A 17178-nucleotide genomic window follows, 5' to 3' on the forward strand; every position below is an offset into this window, starting at 1 on the left:
TTCATCATCATAAGAAAAAATGACAACACCCAACAATCCAGATTAACTCACCTTACCAGCTTATAAAGTATGGACTACTTATTCTTAAACATGGGGAACTAATGTGTAGTTTTGGACTTTTTCTTCTTTTGCTCTGTCCTTTGGTTTGTTATTTTTGTTTGTATTTCCTTCTAATTCATGTAAAGCACTTTGAATTGCCTTGTTGCTGAAAATGTGCTATATAAATAAAATTACCTTTCCTCACCTTACCTCAAACATCAGCGTTCCCAACAATTGTTGGCTTAAATTACATCGGCGGACTCGTGATTAAAGACTAAAATGCCAAAGTTTCCCCGCGGCAGAATCAGCCGCGCATAAAGGGAAACCAAATAATTAATTAATCACGATAAAACCGCTCACTGGTCTGAGGAGGGGACGGACGGTGGGGGACGATACGATACGATACGGTGCGTGAGGTGAGGTAATAACGGGAGCGCTGACAGTGAACTGCTCTCTGTTAATCTGACACTGGGTTTTCTGAGAGAGAATCAGCTCTAATCTCGCGACTAGCCCCGATAAGTCCACTCACAACCAGTTCCCACGTGTGAACGGCAGGCAGGAGTAAACACGGAACATTGTGCACACGCAGATGCAGGATGTAAGACGGTCTGGCCAGGCAAGAAAATCAATAAAGGTCCGGTAAATACCTTAAGAGTATGAACATGTTTAATCTCAAAGCTACATGAGCTCAAAGACAGGTTTAGAAGTGGGCATTTTAAAGCTTGAAGTGATGGATTAGAAGATGAAGAAGAAAAAAAAAGAAAAACACAGAGATTAGAAAAGCTAACAGTTTGGGCGTTTTAATGATAGACATAGATCATCCAAGGGTATATTTACATAATATTTCGGTAAGCTGTAATAAAACATTAGTTTCTCTTCATTTTTCTTATGATTACACTGAATTTGAGGCCGTGTTTGCACAGCCGAGAGGCATCCTGCTGATATTACTACAATATTTCAAGCTGCAGACAAAGTGCAGCTCGAATACTGTGGAATAACATTTCCACAGTTTAATGCAAAGGAAAAAAATGTATTAAACAAAAGTTATGACAAAGTAGGAAGCAGAGGTGCTGGAAGGATCCTAAAAATACTGCGCAAAGTAGAGGAGTCATTTTCAAAGTAATTTACTATAAATAAATAAATTGCATTATGTCACACTAATCTTCAGCCTATTAGCTGTTTTTTGGGTTTACTGTGAATTAAAAAAAATTTAAATGTACTGGTGTTACAGATGTCTAAATAAAGGTCTGAGGAAAAACTTGATGGCTGATGAAAATATATTGTTCCTTTACAAAAGTGACAACATTTCAATAATTCCTCACAAACGGATTTTTGAAATTTTGTCTCAGCTTTAGTGTATTGTATTTGCATTATGGTATTCACATGTATTCTTTACTCCATAACGCAACAATAAAAAAGACACATGACAAAAACCAATGTTTCCCATGATAGCATCTGAAAATGCCAAAAAACATATAAAGTGGAATTTCTTTTAAAAAACAAGCTGTGCATTTTGGGAAGAAAAAAAAATCATACCAATATGGAAACATGGTGGTTGTGTGATGGTGTGTTCTACTATCAGACGTTGTACGAATTGACAGAATGGATGGAATCATGAATTTCCAGATAAACATTAACCTCAGGAGCATCAGAGTCGATATTGAAGTTGATCCAACAACAACATGTTAATGACAATTAATTAAAGGTGCCAGTTACTTTTTTTCACATAATGATTGATTTAGATAACTAGTTCTCTCTTCATAAATTACATCATCATTTGAAAAGTGACTTTTGTTTTTCCTCAGGTTACCTCTGATTGATAATAACCTTTTGTTGTTTGTTTGTTTTGAATATCTGAAGCGTTAAAATGTGATAAACAAGCAAACATAACAAATCCTTGAGGGATGTGGACATCGTTCACTTTTTGGGACAATGACAATCAACATCCACGTTTTTCAAAACCTAGCCAAAAATGTATTAATAAAGAAAATAAACAAATACATTAAGGCAGCATAACATATATATCAAACCATCTGAGATCCTACATGTTTCACCTCATTTGACTAATTAATTGGACTGGAGTATCAATTTTTACCAATGTGATCAGTTTCTGTCGTGTGACCCCCATGTTTCCTTTTCCAGTGTCACCTATGCGTGTGTGTGTGTAATGAGTGAAGAAGACTGAGGAAGGGATGGGCGTGAGGGAGGTGAGGGCTCTTGTGAGGTGAGACGTGTAAGCCTGCTGCTTGTAGCAGAGTTAGTAGGGATTAGGACATGTATATGTGGGATAAGGCCGAGTTATTGGGACCCTGCAGACCTCCAGATCACACCATCTGTCCAAACAGAGCCAGCCCGCCATTAGCTCCGTCACTCTCTCGCTCCCAGCGTACCCGGCTGCATGCAGGTCTACTTTTTTTTTTTTTTTTCTATTGATTTAGCGATGATTCTGAAGTCAACTGCGGCCACCCGGGCCAGAGCTTCCGCAAGGTCTTTTCCTGAGTTTCTCCAACTCTGAGGGCTCATGTCACTCGACCTCACATGGCCTCTCAAAGGATAAACGGCGAAGGATGTGAGGCCTGGGCTAGCAGGGTGACAGCGGGGTCAGCGTCCCATTCATGGGTTTTTGTAGCAACAATGGGAGATGCTCTGGCTTAAAGGGTCATTGCAGTTAAATTAGTTAACTAACCATGGAAACTGTTGTGGGTTTTGAATATTTTTTTAAGCTCAACTGTTGCTGCTGCTTTTAATCAGCAGAACTTTCAAACAAGGACTTGTATTTTTTGATGAGTTTTCATGTAGTTTTTATACCCACATATATGAAAGTCATTTAAATCAGTATGACACAAAAACTAGAAATATGCTGTACCGACTGGCTTTAACACACTAAAAAAATTATTGTGCAAATTGTGCAGAATTGTGAAAATAAATGTAAACTAAACAAGTAAATAATATATTTTCTATGTTTGGTTCCAGTGTGTAACTGTATTAATATAAAGAGTCGATTTCTTTGATTGACTGATGTTCTCCTCTGTAAGCTTGTGGACGTTAACGTCTCCCTGGCAACCAGTTCTGACCATTTCACATCTTTTTAAAACCACTCCATGAAACAGGAACTGAATGTTACAAAAGCTTTTTTTTTCTCATTCTTTTCTGACTCTGGGGTCATGTTTATGTGAAAAGCCTTCATAGTGCAGCCCAGGCGGGGTGTGTTATTATATTGCTTGAAAATGGCCTCAAAACACCAATATTATCATTTATCGCAATAAGATCTGGGACTATTTATCGTCCAGCAAAATAGCCATTTTTATTGTTTCTGTAAGATGGTAAAGGCACAGTTCAATATACAGGAAAGATTTCAGGATATATGATATCTGTATTTTATTCCCAGTTGGACGGTTTCGGCCTTCTCGCTGTCATCCTGTATGCATGCAGCACTGCTCTCTGACAACTCATCCGCTCGTATTTTCAATCGTTACGGTAATCTCGGTCAATAGGTAGTTAAACGACAGCAACAGGAGGCTAAACAGCAAAAACAGTGGGTTCAAAGGTCTCACCTGAATGTGCATTAAAAATCGATAGGATAAATGCATGTACGACTGCAGATGCAGAGGATGTAGTATTTTCAGTAGAGCATGAGGTAAGTTCCTCTGTGTCTCTGCCTGTCTTTGTCTCTCCCCCTCACGGGAGGCCCTGTTGGTTTAGCTGCTAAGCTTTCCCTGGAAACACACGATGGTCAGATAGAGAAGCTGGAACAGGGAGCGTAAAAGAAACACTGGAAGAGAACAGATGTCATTTTACCAGTCTTCATTCAGGCTAGATTGCCTCTTAAATAATGTATTTATTCAGTTTTTTTCTGTTGTGTAGATTTCAGAAATATTCCGTCTGAAACTTTTGTTTGTGCTTCTCGGGGATCTTTTTTCCACAACTCAGCATGTCTGCTTGCATTAAAGGTTTTGTTTGCTGTCCAAATCAGATTTGTGATGGCACTATTAACTCACTGATTCCACAGCGAGACACTATTAAGACACACAGAGACTCAGGATTAACAAGTTTAGCTTTTAAGGAGCATTGAGAAATGCTTGTTGTGCATTTCCCCACTGAGGGTTCTTAGAGGGACAACGCTGAACTAAAAATGTTCACATTTAAGGTTTTTTTTCCCAATTCAAAGAGGCATGGGACATGACTGAGAGACACTTACTGTCAATGTGAAATTATTTAATACCTTTAATATAAAGCATTTAATTACATTTTTCAAAGAGTTGTCTAGATGTGTTAATTACATTACTAATTCTGAAGTTAAAACAGGCTGATTCTTGTAAAAAAAATTATAATTGTACTGAGGCTTAGAAAGGGAAGAAGTTGGATTGATATTTTAACCCAACTTTAGAAAATATTTTTTATTCATTTATTTTTATTTAAATGGCAGATATAACCAGGAAATCTGGCAAAATATTCTGTGGTTTCAACAAGTACAAGGAAAAGAAAAATATTTCCAACTGAACACTTTTCTCAGAAAATACGTAGTAGCAATGTTATATTATAATTTAGACTGTCATTATGCAATGATTTGCAAAATAATTGATGCTTCTTTAAATTTTCCACACTTATTGGCATTGCATGAGCGAAACACTCAGGATTTTTTTATGGGATTTAATGAAATCCCATAAAAATGTCATAATAATGACAGAGTGGCACATGATTGTGAAGTGAAAGAAAAATGGTACATGGGTTTCAATTCTTTCTTTCTTTGCAAAAAAAATCTCAAAAGTTTATTGTGCATTTTCCATTTGAATCAAGACTTTGTAAAATCATGTTTCACTATGATCATTGCTGCAAGTCTAATCTACAGAAAATTGACACATTTTGGTAAAAAATAAAAACATACTGGTGTATGAACATCTTTTTTTTTTCTTGTCTTGCTATAGACACTCGGTTACAGTTAGTTCTGGATTTGACTGGGTCATTCAAGGCCATGACATCATAGCTCAAGCTGTATGTTCATGGTCCTGCTGGAAGGTGTGTCTCTGTCCCAGTCTCAAGTCCTTTAAAGCCTCTAACAGGTTTTTATTCATACAACTTATCAACTCACGCCAGTTTCCAGCCCCAGAGCATAATGTTGCCACCACCATGTTTTACCCTGGGAATGGTGTGATCAGGGTGATATTCAGTGGGATGCATGTTGGCCAAAAATGTCTGTTTTGATCTCATCTGACCAAAGCAACATTCTCCATGTGTCAAACAGCAAAAGGTATTACTCATAGTTTCCTTTCAATAATAGTGTTCTTATTGCCATTCACCCAAAAAGGCCACATATGTGGAGTGCAACTGATTCTGTCAACTGACTTTTGGATTTCTTCGACTCCTCCAGACCTACCAGTGGTGGTTTTGGGTATGGGCAGCGTGTCCAGGATGACATGGCCAACAGGTTGGCATTAGCACTCAAAAAGGTCATCTCACTCTACAGCTGAATAGATACACTGATGCTTGTGTCTGATTCACATAAGCAATAATCTACATGGCTTCTGTTTGTTTTTTTCTAGTTTCAAATCTAAAATACTTAGATTGACCAAGCCTAAACTGGATTGTTCCCTTCTATACAAATATTTAAAACTAAATTTAACAGCAATAAAGCTCTATTCTGTTTCTCAATGTACAAAAAATTGTATTTTTAGATGGAAAAACTCACCTGAGGTGGGATTTATGCAAGAACTGCACTGGCCCTGAGCCTTCGGGTGCCTGTGGGATCAATGTTCTCCCTGCCTAGAGTGTCATTTTCAGTAGTTTGGTAGTTTGCAGTTGTTGAGCCATACTCTTCCAGTTTTCAGGATAAATGTTCCATGAAACGGGGTAAAGCTTGAGATATCATATTCGGATATAACTCTGCTGTATTCCTTGGTCTTCATGGTTCTGTTTGTTCACAGATGTTCGACAGCAAACCTTCACGGTCTTCATAGACCAAATAACACACTGGTATGAAGGGAATCAGTCGCACAGTTTTTTTTTTTTTAGGGGTATCAGATCAAAATGAAGATTCCACCTTAAAGATATTTTGTTGTAAAGAAAACTTTGCGTTCTTCTCTTACACCACAATGAAATGAGTGTTGTAGATCTGATGTGCCAAAATGTCCAAAGGCTCAAGGGGGTACAATGACTTTTGCACAAATCAGGTCCAAGCGCCATCACTAACTCTTTGGTCAGAGGGACTGTCCACGGTGAGGCAGCACAGAGTCTGTGGTTCAACTAGAGGCATGACAACAAATGTGTTTTCAGCTAAGTATTGAGTCAGGCAGAGTCCGATTTAGCAATATGACATAAAGGTGTGAGAGAAAACTTCTGATGGAATAGTCATGAGCTGGTACCCGTAGAAAGTCAGTTTCACAGCGTCTCTGAGAGTTTATCTACTGATAGGCAGCAACCCCAAAGAGTGAGATGGGAACGTGAAGGTAAGTCTGTCTGTGAGCATTAAGGAGGAACAAAAACCAAAATAATAAAAAAAGGATAAACGATAGAGAGGCAGCGAGACATTGCCAGAGTGTGTGAACATGCCTGTGAACCATGAGAGAGGGATGAGGGGGGAGGCAGAGAGGGGAGGGGGTTGTTGCAAACAGGGATTTGCAGTGAGGGGGGGGAAGAAAGGGGGCAGTGGCACTCAGTGACAGAGAGCTAAACCCACACACCATACACACGCATACACACACGCACGCACATGCACACACTCTGTTTCCTCTGTGTCTCTTTCCAAACGTGTCAGTCAACCAGTCAGTCAGTCAATTATTTGTGTGTGTGTGTCTGGTGGGGATGCCTGAAAAAAGCTCGTAACCATCCTTCATCTCTATGACCGGAGGTAAGACGATTTCCTTCCTCCTTGATTGATGCCTGTCTGATTTCCAGGCCTTCCTTTCGTTCCGCTTTCGTTCCACTTTTGTTCTTTCGCGAAGTGTGTTTTTGCTGTGACTCTGGTCCGGAGCCAGACTGAGGCCTCCATGGAGCCCTGACACTGTTTGCTTTCTTTTACAATCCATTTCAAGCCGCAGGGGTGCAGGACTAATGGGCTGTGCACCAAAGGCACCCGATGAAGGTGGATTTTTAATTAGGTGTTCATTTGGATAATTACAATAATTAAATCTGACGGTCTGTAATTAGTGTAGGTGGAAAATAGCTTAGTTCTTCTCAAGCTTTCTTCGATATCCTTAGTGGTGCAGATTGGATTAAAAAGTTTGAGCTTTTTGGTGATATTAGAACGCAGTGTGTGGTGATTTCTTTGAATTGAACGATTGCCTTCCTGGACTAATGTGAGATTATTGGTTTCCAAGATTTAAAATTATAAGGTAAAACTTTTTCTGTGATCATCAAGTTTGTCACAAGTCATATTCTGACTCCTGAACCATGTTAAAAATGTTTTTCACTTTGTTTTTTTGAAAGTCTCTTGGCCTGGATTAAAGTCTGAACCTCTTGATAATTGGATTTGGTATCTTGTAATGTGTATCTTTCTGTCAAAAATGATTAGGCCCATTTAATTTTTGTGCTCAAGTCAGTACTGAGTCGAGTGGGATGTTTATTATTATTATTATTATTATTATTATTATTATTATTATTATTATTATTATTATTATTATTAGTTGACGTTGTATGTATTGGGCTGTCTTCTGTACGGTAGGTATGTAAAGATAAAAAATCAGGATGCGACCATTCTGAAAAGTAGTTTAGAGTATCTACTTTATTTATGGAAAAGTAGGCAATTTCTTGATTAGCTCATTTAAAATAAATAAAGTTATCTTAAACAAAGGTATCACTTTTATACACACGTGTGTGCAGCTTTTAGGTCCTGTGTTCAAATACTAAAATATTGAGTTTATAAAGTGACAGCAAAAGGATGGTACTGTCTGGTCAGTCTGAGCAAACTTATAGCTTTCAAAAGTTAGCTCGTCAGTTCATCAGTCTTTGAGCTGCTTTGTGCTAATTGTGTAACATTTGAAATTTTCCGGTTTTTTAAATGATTTATGAGACGTGCAAATAAAATTTTTATGTGAGGTGAGTTTTAGTTTGAAAAGTCGTCAATGACATTGCAGCAAACCTTCTAAAAGGTTTGTTGAAATGTCAAAGTACAAACTTAAAACTGAAATAAATACAGTATGAGCTATTCTACAACCTGCACCTGTTAAGTTATTCTTATTTGAACAATCCCAAGCTGACCTGCTGGTTTCCAAAACATTTTGACAGTGAGAAAGCATGTCTGGTTGTATATTTCAAGAACTACCATATCAGTTATTGTGAATCTGACTAAATGGAGAGTAAAGACGCAATCTCTTTCTTGTGACCCTGGTTTTGTTTCTTCAGGACACAAGAATCACAGACGAGATCAAGGAGACAAACGGTTTCTCACAGTGGAAATTCCTCAATCATTTTACCTCCTGGTATCACTACTGTTGCCGTCTATGAGCTGCGCCGTGGCAGCGGAGCGGGCTTTCCTAAAATCCTGACACACGGAGAAACCCAGTAAAAGCTCCCAGTAGCAGCAGCAGCAGCAGCAGCAGACGCCATGTCTTCTCCTTCCCTCCCCATGCCGTCTCTCCCCCCCAGCCCCCTGGCCATGGAGTACCTCAACGACTTTGACCTTCTCAAGTTTGAGGTGAAATCGGACACGCCTCCACTTCCTCCTCCATGTTCGTACCCCAAATCTGGCCTGCCCCATGACCCCTCGAGCTCTCCCTACACCAGCAACCCTCCACATGACTCCAGTTTGAGCTCCAGTCCTTACAACTCGCTGCCGCCTTCGCCGACTCTCAGCGATGCACACCCGCCACCCTCGGGCTCTTCCTCCATCTCGTCATCATCCTCCTCCATTTCCTTCCCTCTGTCCATATCCAACAGCTTCACCTCTGGCATCAGCTCTGGGTCCCAGGGGAATGTGGAGAGCAGTCCCTCGCATGGCGGCCCTCAAGGCCCCACTCCTGCCTCCCTTGAGGACCTGATATGGCTGGCAGCGCTGCAGCAACAGTTTGGAGGGGAGGTGACGGGGCCCGCCACTTTGCTAGGAGCTTTGGGGGGAGTTCCAGAGAGAGGCGACAGAGAGAGGGGACCGGGGAATGGCTTTCTGGGATGCGAAGATGCAGTGGAAGCTTTGCTGAACTCAGCTGCCGCAGCGGTCAGCTCACAGGTGACGGCAACAACTCCAGGGCTATTTTCTAATTTCTTGCGCCTGTATCCTGACTTTATTCTTCTTGTTCAATCTTCCAGTTCCCAGGTCTTTCTCAAAGCTCAAGCAGCAACCTGGGAGACTCCAGCAGTGACAGTGGAGGAGACATCTCCTGCACCAAGGCGGCAGACATGTGCCATCGTCCGCTAGTCTTCCTGTCGTCCGCCCCTCCCACGCTCCCTAATGGCGCCCCTGCCTCAGTTCCCTACCCACAGCCACTCAGCCCCCAGGGCCGCCTTCATCACCACCAACATCACCATCATCATCCTCACCATCCCATGCATGCCAACCATCACCATCACCACCAGTCACAGGTCAACCAGGTATGCATCATGTACCAGACTTGTCCTCGTGATAATGGTTCGCTGAAAGTGCACAACAGGAAATCAAAGATGCAACACACTTCTACACAAATGGCCTAGACTTTTGACCACCAGTTTGACAGGTGACAATGTCCTCACAAGCTTTACCCCACCAGCAGAAAGTTGTTGAAAAGTCAGACTATCATGTTATCCTTCGTGCTTATAGAAGGTCTTTTGTGAATCGTGAAAGTTTCATTAAAAAGTAAACAAGAAAGCTTAACTAAAAGTTTATGACAAGAGCTATAATGATTTCTAAGGCAAAATCTCCATGTTAGACTTAGACTAAACTTTAATTCGGTATTCTGATGTGGAAAGCAGCAGCTTCTTCACCAACCCAGGCCTCAAATTTCAATATGGCTGCTTCACACATAGAAAGGTGTTACTAATCACAGTTATTAACTGTTAATTTGCACTTGGATTTGTATCGTATATTTGTCAGCTGCAGACAATCCAGTTTAATTGATGGTAGGGGAAATGTCTTGTCAGTGTTTAAATGCTTAAAATTTGGGGAAATTTGTTGTTATTTGTTTGCTTGACAGTCCTGTCATTTAGAATGAAGAAATAAGCAACTCCTACTGTTTTTTCCAACCCTTTTAAGCTAGAGGTGACAGAAGTCAGATTCCAGTTGAAAGCAAGAATAAGTCACAACTAAACCAAAGCAAAAATCATAAACTTTCTTTAAGAAGTCATTTAAAAGCACAACACTGCTAAATCATTTGTGTTTGCAAGTAGATATATAGTCACAATAATGTAAATACATAAAAAAACAAACTGTAAAGAGGTTTAACTGTCTTTTACAATATAATCAATCTTTATCTATTTGTAGCCTTTGTATTACTGACCACAGAGATAGATCAGACTCATCGGGATAAAGGCATTAGCCTCTGTTTGCTACTACACTAAAGCAAGTTTGCATTAAATAATTCTGAAATGATCTTCAATGAATGCAGCACCACAGGTAAATAAACTTTATAAGCTGTGTTCTGGTTGATCAAGATGTCTCGATGGATCTTTATATAGAGCACAGCGTGAGCTTACGATAATATCTGCTATTATTGCTGTACCTAATCCTGATAACTGTCACCCACACTTAGTCAGATTACATGACAGATTATGGGCATGTGGTGCCGAAATGTGCATCCTGACAGACAGACGTGCTCACTCACCCACACACACACACACACACACACACACGCAGGCACGCACGCACGCACACACACACACACACACACACACACACACACACACACACACACACACACACACGCAGGCACGCACGCACACACACACACACACACACACACACACCAAGTTTAACACATCACACGTAGCCCAAACATCATAGTAACATAAAAGTCTAAATGTTTTCCCAAACCTATTTCACATTCCTTTAACGTGCACACTCCTCTCGGCGTTGAAACTGTTGCCAGCTAGCTAACTGTGTGTGTTTTGCCCATCTGCTCAGCCATGTGGGGTGAACGAGCGCTTCTCCGACGAGCAGCTGGTGAGCCTGTCGGTGCGCGAGCTCAACCGACACCTGCGTGGCGTGAGCAAGGACGAGGTGGTGCGCCTGAAGCAGAAACGTCGCACGCTCAAAAACCGCGGCTACGCCCAGTCCTGCCGCTACAAGCGCCTGCAGCACCGGCACGCGCTGGAGTCAGAGAAACACCTGCTCACACAACAGGTAGACACACACACTGATGTTTAAAACTTTGACTGACAGACTTGGTAACACTTTATTTGACTGGGTGTGCATGTAAGACTGACGTGACGCTGTTATAAACGTGACGAAACCCCTGTCATGAAGATGAAGGAGTTTTCATGAATGCTAATGACGGTTGTCATGAAGTGTGATTCGGTAACTTTTAATGCAAAGTCAACAATTTTAATGTTTGATGCGAGGCTTAACGCAACTTTGCTTTAAGAAGTGTTAGTATTTACCAAATAATGCAAAGTTGACACTTTTAATGCAACTTTGCATTAAAAGTGCATTAAAAGTGTCACCATTTACCGAAGGACACTTAATGACAACAGTCATAAACATTCATTAAGACTCCTTCATGTTCATGACAGGTGTTATGTCATGCACACCTTGCCAAATAAAGTATTACCACAATGGTAAACATCAACTTTCTGTTTCATTTTCAAGAAACATAATGGAAACGGCATAATAATGCAAGGACACATTTTCAGAGATGAATAAACTTTAAATTCTAATGAACAGTTACCACTAGGACTGGAAGACATATGAAATATCCAGAATGAAGAAACAAAGCAGAAACAACAAATAAAATGACTTATGAAGTCTCTGTGAGCAAAACTGCCCTTCAAAATAAGGGCTTGACTGAAGACTTTTATCATCCAGTTTTGATAGAAAGAGAGAGAATTTGAAATTATTGAGTTTGTTTTGATATATCATGATGTTAATTTATTGCTTTCTATGACAAACCTTGTTGAATGTAACCCCCTTTACTCTGATGCCCCTAAATAAACCAACCAATTGCCTTCATAAGTCACCTAATTTGAAGCTAAAGTCCACCTGTGTGCATTTTAGTGTCAGTATGCATCCAGCCGTTCTGTGAAGCTAGATGTATACTGCATACTAGCAGCATCACGAAGACCTTGATGCTGACAAGGTCAGACAGAAAAGTGTGGAGAAGTTTAAAACAGTATGTTATGGAAGTATAATCCCAAACTTTGAGTATTATTTACTCTTTCACACAAAACAGAAAGCAATAATCAGAGAATCAGCTAAAAAAGCTCCTGTTGTCTCTGAAAAAGAGATGTAAAGATCCACAGCTCAGGTGGGACAATCGGTTGAGAGAGCAACTTTTTCTCCTGAACTCTTCAAATCCGGCCATGACAGATGAGAAGCTAAAAAGTCATAAAAAGTCTTGTTTGCATTTTGGCGCAAGACATGTAGGGGGCACAGCATGTGAAGGAGGACGTTCTGGCGAGAGAGACAAAAACTGAAGCTTTTGGTCTGAATGCTAAAAACGTACACTGCACATCCACCTCAACGCTGCCCACTGTGATGTATGGTGGTGGTCACATCATGCTGTGGGGAGAAATCTGAAGGAAGCCAGTGGGATGGGAAGGAAGAAATTTCTTGATTTATCTTCATGAAACACTTGAAGGTGAATCTGTATTTTTCACTTGGAAGACGATCTAAAGCACACAGACGGCAGTGGGATGGTTTCAATCAACACATATATAGTCAAAGTCCAGAACTAAATTCAAATGAGAATTTTTATTTTAAAAATTATTATTATTATTATTATTTTTACTAAAAACAAAATAAAACTGTGTTTGAACTATTTTTGCGATTACAAATGGACACCTAGAGCTACAGTTGAACCAAAAGGTTGTAAATAAAATGTAAAAATTTTATCATTTTTATCATCGGGAACAAACTACTCAAAGTATTATGTATGGGAAACCATAGTTTATACAAAACGAAAATAGCAAAAAATAAATAAATGAAGAAATAAAATAACTTTCAAATAATTAAATATATAAAATAATAGATAAAGAAAATGCTTGATGAGATTATGAGGGCATGGCTTTGAGTCTGTGTCGGTACGTCAGCACTGGCTTCCAGATAGAGAAGAATTGATCCTTCGACCCTCTTAGCGAACGCCTAATCTTTCTGTACAAACTGCATCAGATCTCCCAGACACAGACCGGCTTTAGGTGGGTCGGTGTAATAATAATATCCTTCTACGTGCAAGCCATGATGTGTGTGTGACGTTTCTTACAAAGTTTTAATGAATGGGAGGTTTAAACTTTGAGAACGTGAAACAGTGCAGACATTACCGGAACATTCTGCTGATGTATTTTACCGACTATTTCATTAAATCCTTGCAGCGCCATTAAGAAAAACTCAAAGAAGCAATAATTTTGTGTTGTTTTTTTTGTTCCCCCCCCCCCCAACTCTTTAGCTGGAACAGCTTCAGTGTGAGCTGACCCGGGTGCTGAGGGAGAGGGACGCCTACAAGGCTCGCTACGAGAAACTCCTCAGCACAAACCCGGGAGCCGGCGGCGAGGCGGTCCCTCAGACACGCACCAGTAACCCACCATCCCCGCCCCCCGACTACTTCCTCTGAGTTTACCAAGCATTTTAACAAGACCAGCCAACATGGAGCAATAACTGATGAGTGATGACACTCTGGGGGATGGAGGAGGGGGCAGAAAACTAAGATCTGTGTGTGTGCATGGTTGTGTTTATGTGTGAGAGGTATTTTAAAGAGAGGCGTCTTCAGGTAGCTTTTGGGCTTTACAAATGTGAAAAACACACTTTGAGTGACGGAAAGAAAATTAAGCGATGCGGTCTGACTTTGTAGGTAAAGAGCCTTGCAACAGTTCTCATATCCCTTGAACATTTTTTTTTTTTTTTACATTTTGACACTTAAAAACCAAACATTATACATTTTATTGACATTTTTGTTCCAGACCAACACAAAGCAGTGCATAATTGCAAACTGAAAGGAGAAGTTCTAAATCAAAAAAAAATGTTGTTCAGTCCATCTGAGTCAGTATTTTGTAGAAACTCATTTTGCCGCAATAACAGCTCAAGTCTTATCAGGGTATTTTCTCTAAATAGTTGAACTGAAATGTTTCCAGCCTGACTCCAGCTCAGTCAGATTCAATGACAACATTTTAAATCTCAGCATAGGTTTTTTTTTTTGTATTTATTTTTTTATTTCATGTCTGGACCATTCTAACAACCCAGTATGCTTGGAGCCAAACCATTCGGCTGTAGCACTCATGTTTTTAAGCTTTTGCAGGCTCCAACTAGTTCTCTATTGTTGCGCATTTCCCATCAGCTCTAACCAACAGGTGGAGAAAAAAAGTATTTATGGCAGGAATGTCCTGCTTTTCCACTTCACAGTAGTTTTGCTACTTTCTGTTGGTCCAGCACAAAAAAATAATCTCTAAAATGCCCTTTGAGGGGCAGTATAATGTAAAATTGACTTTTCTGAGAAAGAGCAGGAGTTTTTAAAGAGACAAAGACCCAAAATCAAGGCACTAAATTACAAAGTAAAATAGTATTTTTATAGCAACTCAAGTTAACATCCTTGATTGTGCTACATAATGGCACTGTGTGCCTGGAAAACACACAAAGCTGCCCCTTTAAAGTATATGGTTATTAAGCTACAAAATGTAAAAGAAATAAAAAAATAGGAGATATTCACATTTTTGCAAAGCACTGAAAATACACTTTTCTGTGAAAGCACAAAAACCTCCTGAGAGCTCTCCTGAAACCAGTGCAACAGATCAAAAGAGCTTCATAGTCCCTCTCACTGCTGAGCGTGGCATCTATGCAATAATAGAATATATCTGCTATGTACTTTCCATATGTCCAAATGAGTAATCAAGGCTCACTGTAGCATTTTTCTTCTTCTTCTTCTTTTGTGTTTTTGTTTTTGTTTTTTTTACAATACGCTGCTAAAGCTGCAGAGGTCTGAGTAGTGCAGTGATGATACGTGGAGTGATATGGGATTGGATCACGTTTCCATGGCATGCAGTTGAATATTTGCCAGCTAATATTTCACAGTTGCCTACCAAAGTTTTTAAGCTCAAAAACACTTGTTATTCTTTGTAAAATAAATAAATAGATAAAATGCAAAAAAAAAAGGAATAATCATAGATTAAAGAATGTACAAGGATACCTTTCAGAGGAATCCGTCAGTGATTGTGACATTGCTCTTGTGTTTTAGCTAAAGGAATCTCTTTTTCTTACTAGCTGAACATATTAGTTAGTGGCCTTCAGCCAAGAACAAAGTACAGACTTGCTGTTTGCTACAAACAATCAAGTTTTGTTTTTTTTTTTTGTTTTTTTCTGCTAATGCAGAGATGTAGGGTTTTGGAAATGTATTTCGAAGCAATCCATCGCAGAGTAAAGACACAGAAAGCTTGGTGTAAATAGGAAGATGTTTTTGGGGGAAGACCTTTGCAGGTCTCCTTATCCAAAGCAAAATGTGACACCACAGAGCTGGTCACTGTGGACTCAGACGCTGTGGGACTAATTAACAGGTCAGGAATCAAAACAAAGACGGAAACACAAACTGTTCTTGAGATATTTTCTGAGCTGGAGTTACAACGCCAGATTTCATTCATTAGAGGCTATTTATTTTTGTGTGAGTGTAGGTACAAAAAAAGAAAGGAGAAAAAAAAGAGAAAAGAAATCAATTGTTCTTTTATTTATTCACTTATTTATTCGGTATTTAATGTTTATTTATGTACTTCTAATTATTTCACTGGTTTCCATTCCATTAGTGTGTATTTTTACTTTCCTACAGTTGATCATTTTACTCTGTCGTGACTAGAATTAACATTATTACAGAAGCGAGGGCCATCGCCGTGGTTTCCCGCTCCCATTGTAGTGTGGTTTCATACGCGTATGAAATAAACAAAGTTGTTTAAAAAAAAAAAAACAACCTTGCATTGTGTCCATGTTTTATTGCACACCTTGCAGCGAGGTGTTAACCTCCTCTCCTCTCACGTTCCCATATCCGTGTATCTCCCACATTCTGTCCCCGGTAGGCCTTTTTTTTTCCTTTTTTTTTCTTTTTTTTGGCAGCCACATGCCCATCCATCCCTCCCTTTATCTCTGTGCTTCTATAGTGAAGCGTTGACCCTGGGTGTGTGCTGTTTGGGATGACCTCATCTTCGGCTCTACCTCCCCCTCTGTGTGTGTGTCTCTCGTTCTCTCTCTGGCCTGTATAATAGGAGCAGGATTAGGGCTATAATAGCACTATGGCTGTTCACTGCCGGCGTCCATTGTTGCTTTGTGAGGGGGGGGGGGGTTGGTGTAGGGTGTGGGGGGGGGAAGTGAGAATAGCACGACTGCTAGTGGTCAGACATATTCTGACACAAAATGCTTCCAAAACACACACATGTTGAATGATCTATCTACCTGTGTTCATGCAGATGTGTGGTAAATATATCTAAAGGTGTTCAAAGGCGGGAGACAGAGTATTGTAGAAGAGCCGGCCCAAGGCAGAAGTGCAATAAGCGGCCACTGAAGGCCCCCTGCTGGCCTGGAGGCGCCAAGGGCAATCGAGGTTTCACGGGACAGGATGAAAACTGTTCTGGTTGTAGAGACACGATTCAAACGTCAGCTTAGTGTGTCACAAAACAGAGTAGTCATAAACCTCTGAGTTTTTAAGATAAGTAAGTGGCCGTTCTTCAGTGGCGTGCCCAGACATTTTGGGGGAAAAATGATAGTGTATTAAAAAAATGGTTCCTTGTGTGGCAGTTCGAAACAAGGGCTGCCTTAGAAGTGTGAGATTTATTACAGGCCACACACTACACTGTAAATTTTTATCGTTTTTTTAATTCAAAAGGGCAGCGTTTGTCAATAGGAAAATGAACAGATGCTGTAGCACCACCTAGTGCAGGGGTGTCCAAAGTGCAGCCCAGGGGCAATTTGTGGACCTTGAACTGATTTTTTTTATGCCCCCCATTCTTGAACTTTTATGCAGTTCAAGAATGGTACAAATTTGTTTATGAAACATTTTACTTTTAATCAGTAAAATTATTACCGTTGCTCATGGCCCAGGTCAGATTAGCTTCAGC

The 17178-nt window shown here is 40.0% G+C and overlaps 1 protein-coding gene across 1 annotated transcript; it reads left to right on the top strand.

Annotated features, from left to right (window-relative positions):
* The first annotated feature begins 6066 nt into the window (after nt 1–6066).
* nrl (neural retina leucine zipper) lies at nt 6067–14528 on the top strand. The gene is made up of 5 exons (XM_008407426.3): nt 6067–6883; nt 8377–9196; nt 9277–9558; nt 11063–11281; nt 13539–14528. The coding sequence occupies exons 2-5, from the start codon at nt 8579–8581 to the stop codon at nt 13701–13703; spliced, it is 1284 nt and encodes a 427-aa protein (XP_008405648.2). The 5' UTR covers nt 6067–6883; nt 8377–8578; the 3' UTR covers nt 13704–14528.
* Nucleotides 14529–17178: the final 2650 nt, after the last annotated feature.

The sequence above is a fragment of the Poecilia reticulata genome, chromosome 4 (genome assembly GCF_904066995.2).
Source record: "Poecilia reticulata chromosome 4, P_reticulata-male-v2, whole genome shotgun sequence".
Taxonomy (NCBI): domain Eukaryota; kingdom Metazoa; phylum Chordata; class Actinopteri; order Cyprinodontiformes; family Poeciliidae; genus Poecilia; species Poecilia reticulata.

What these genes read in the sequence shown, in the direction of transcription:
- nrl (XM_008407426.3), top strand. Translation starts at nt 8,579, where the DNA reads ATGTCTTCTCCTTCCCTCCCCATGCCGTCTCTCCCCCCCAGCCCCCTG. An exon ending in CCGCAGCGGTCAGCTCACAG is followed by an intron (nt 9,197 to 9,276) that starts GTGACGGCAACA and finishes TCAATCTTCCAG; the next exon opens with TTCCCAGGTCTTTCTCAAAG. An exon ending in ACCAGTCACAGGTCAACCAG is followed by an intron (nt 9,559 to 11,062) that starts GTATGCATCATG and finishes CCATCTGCTCAG; the next exon opens with CCATGTGGGGTGAACGAGCG.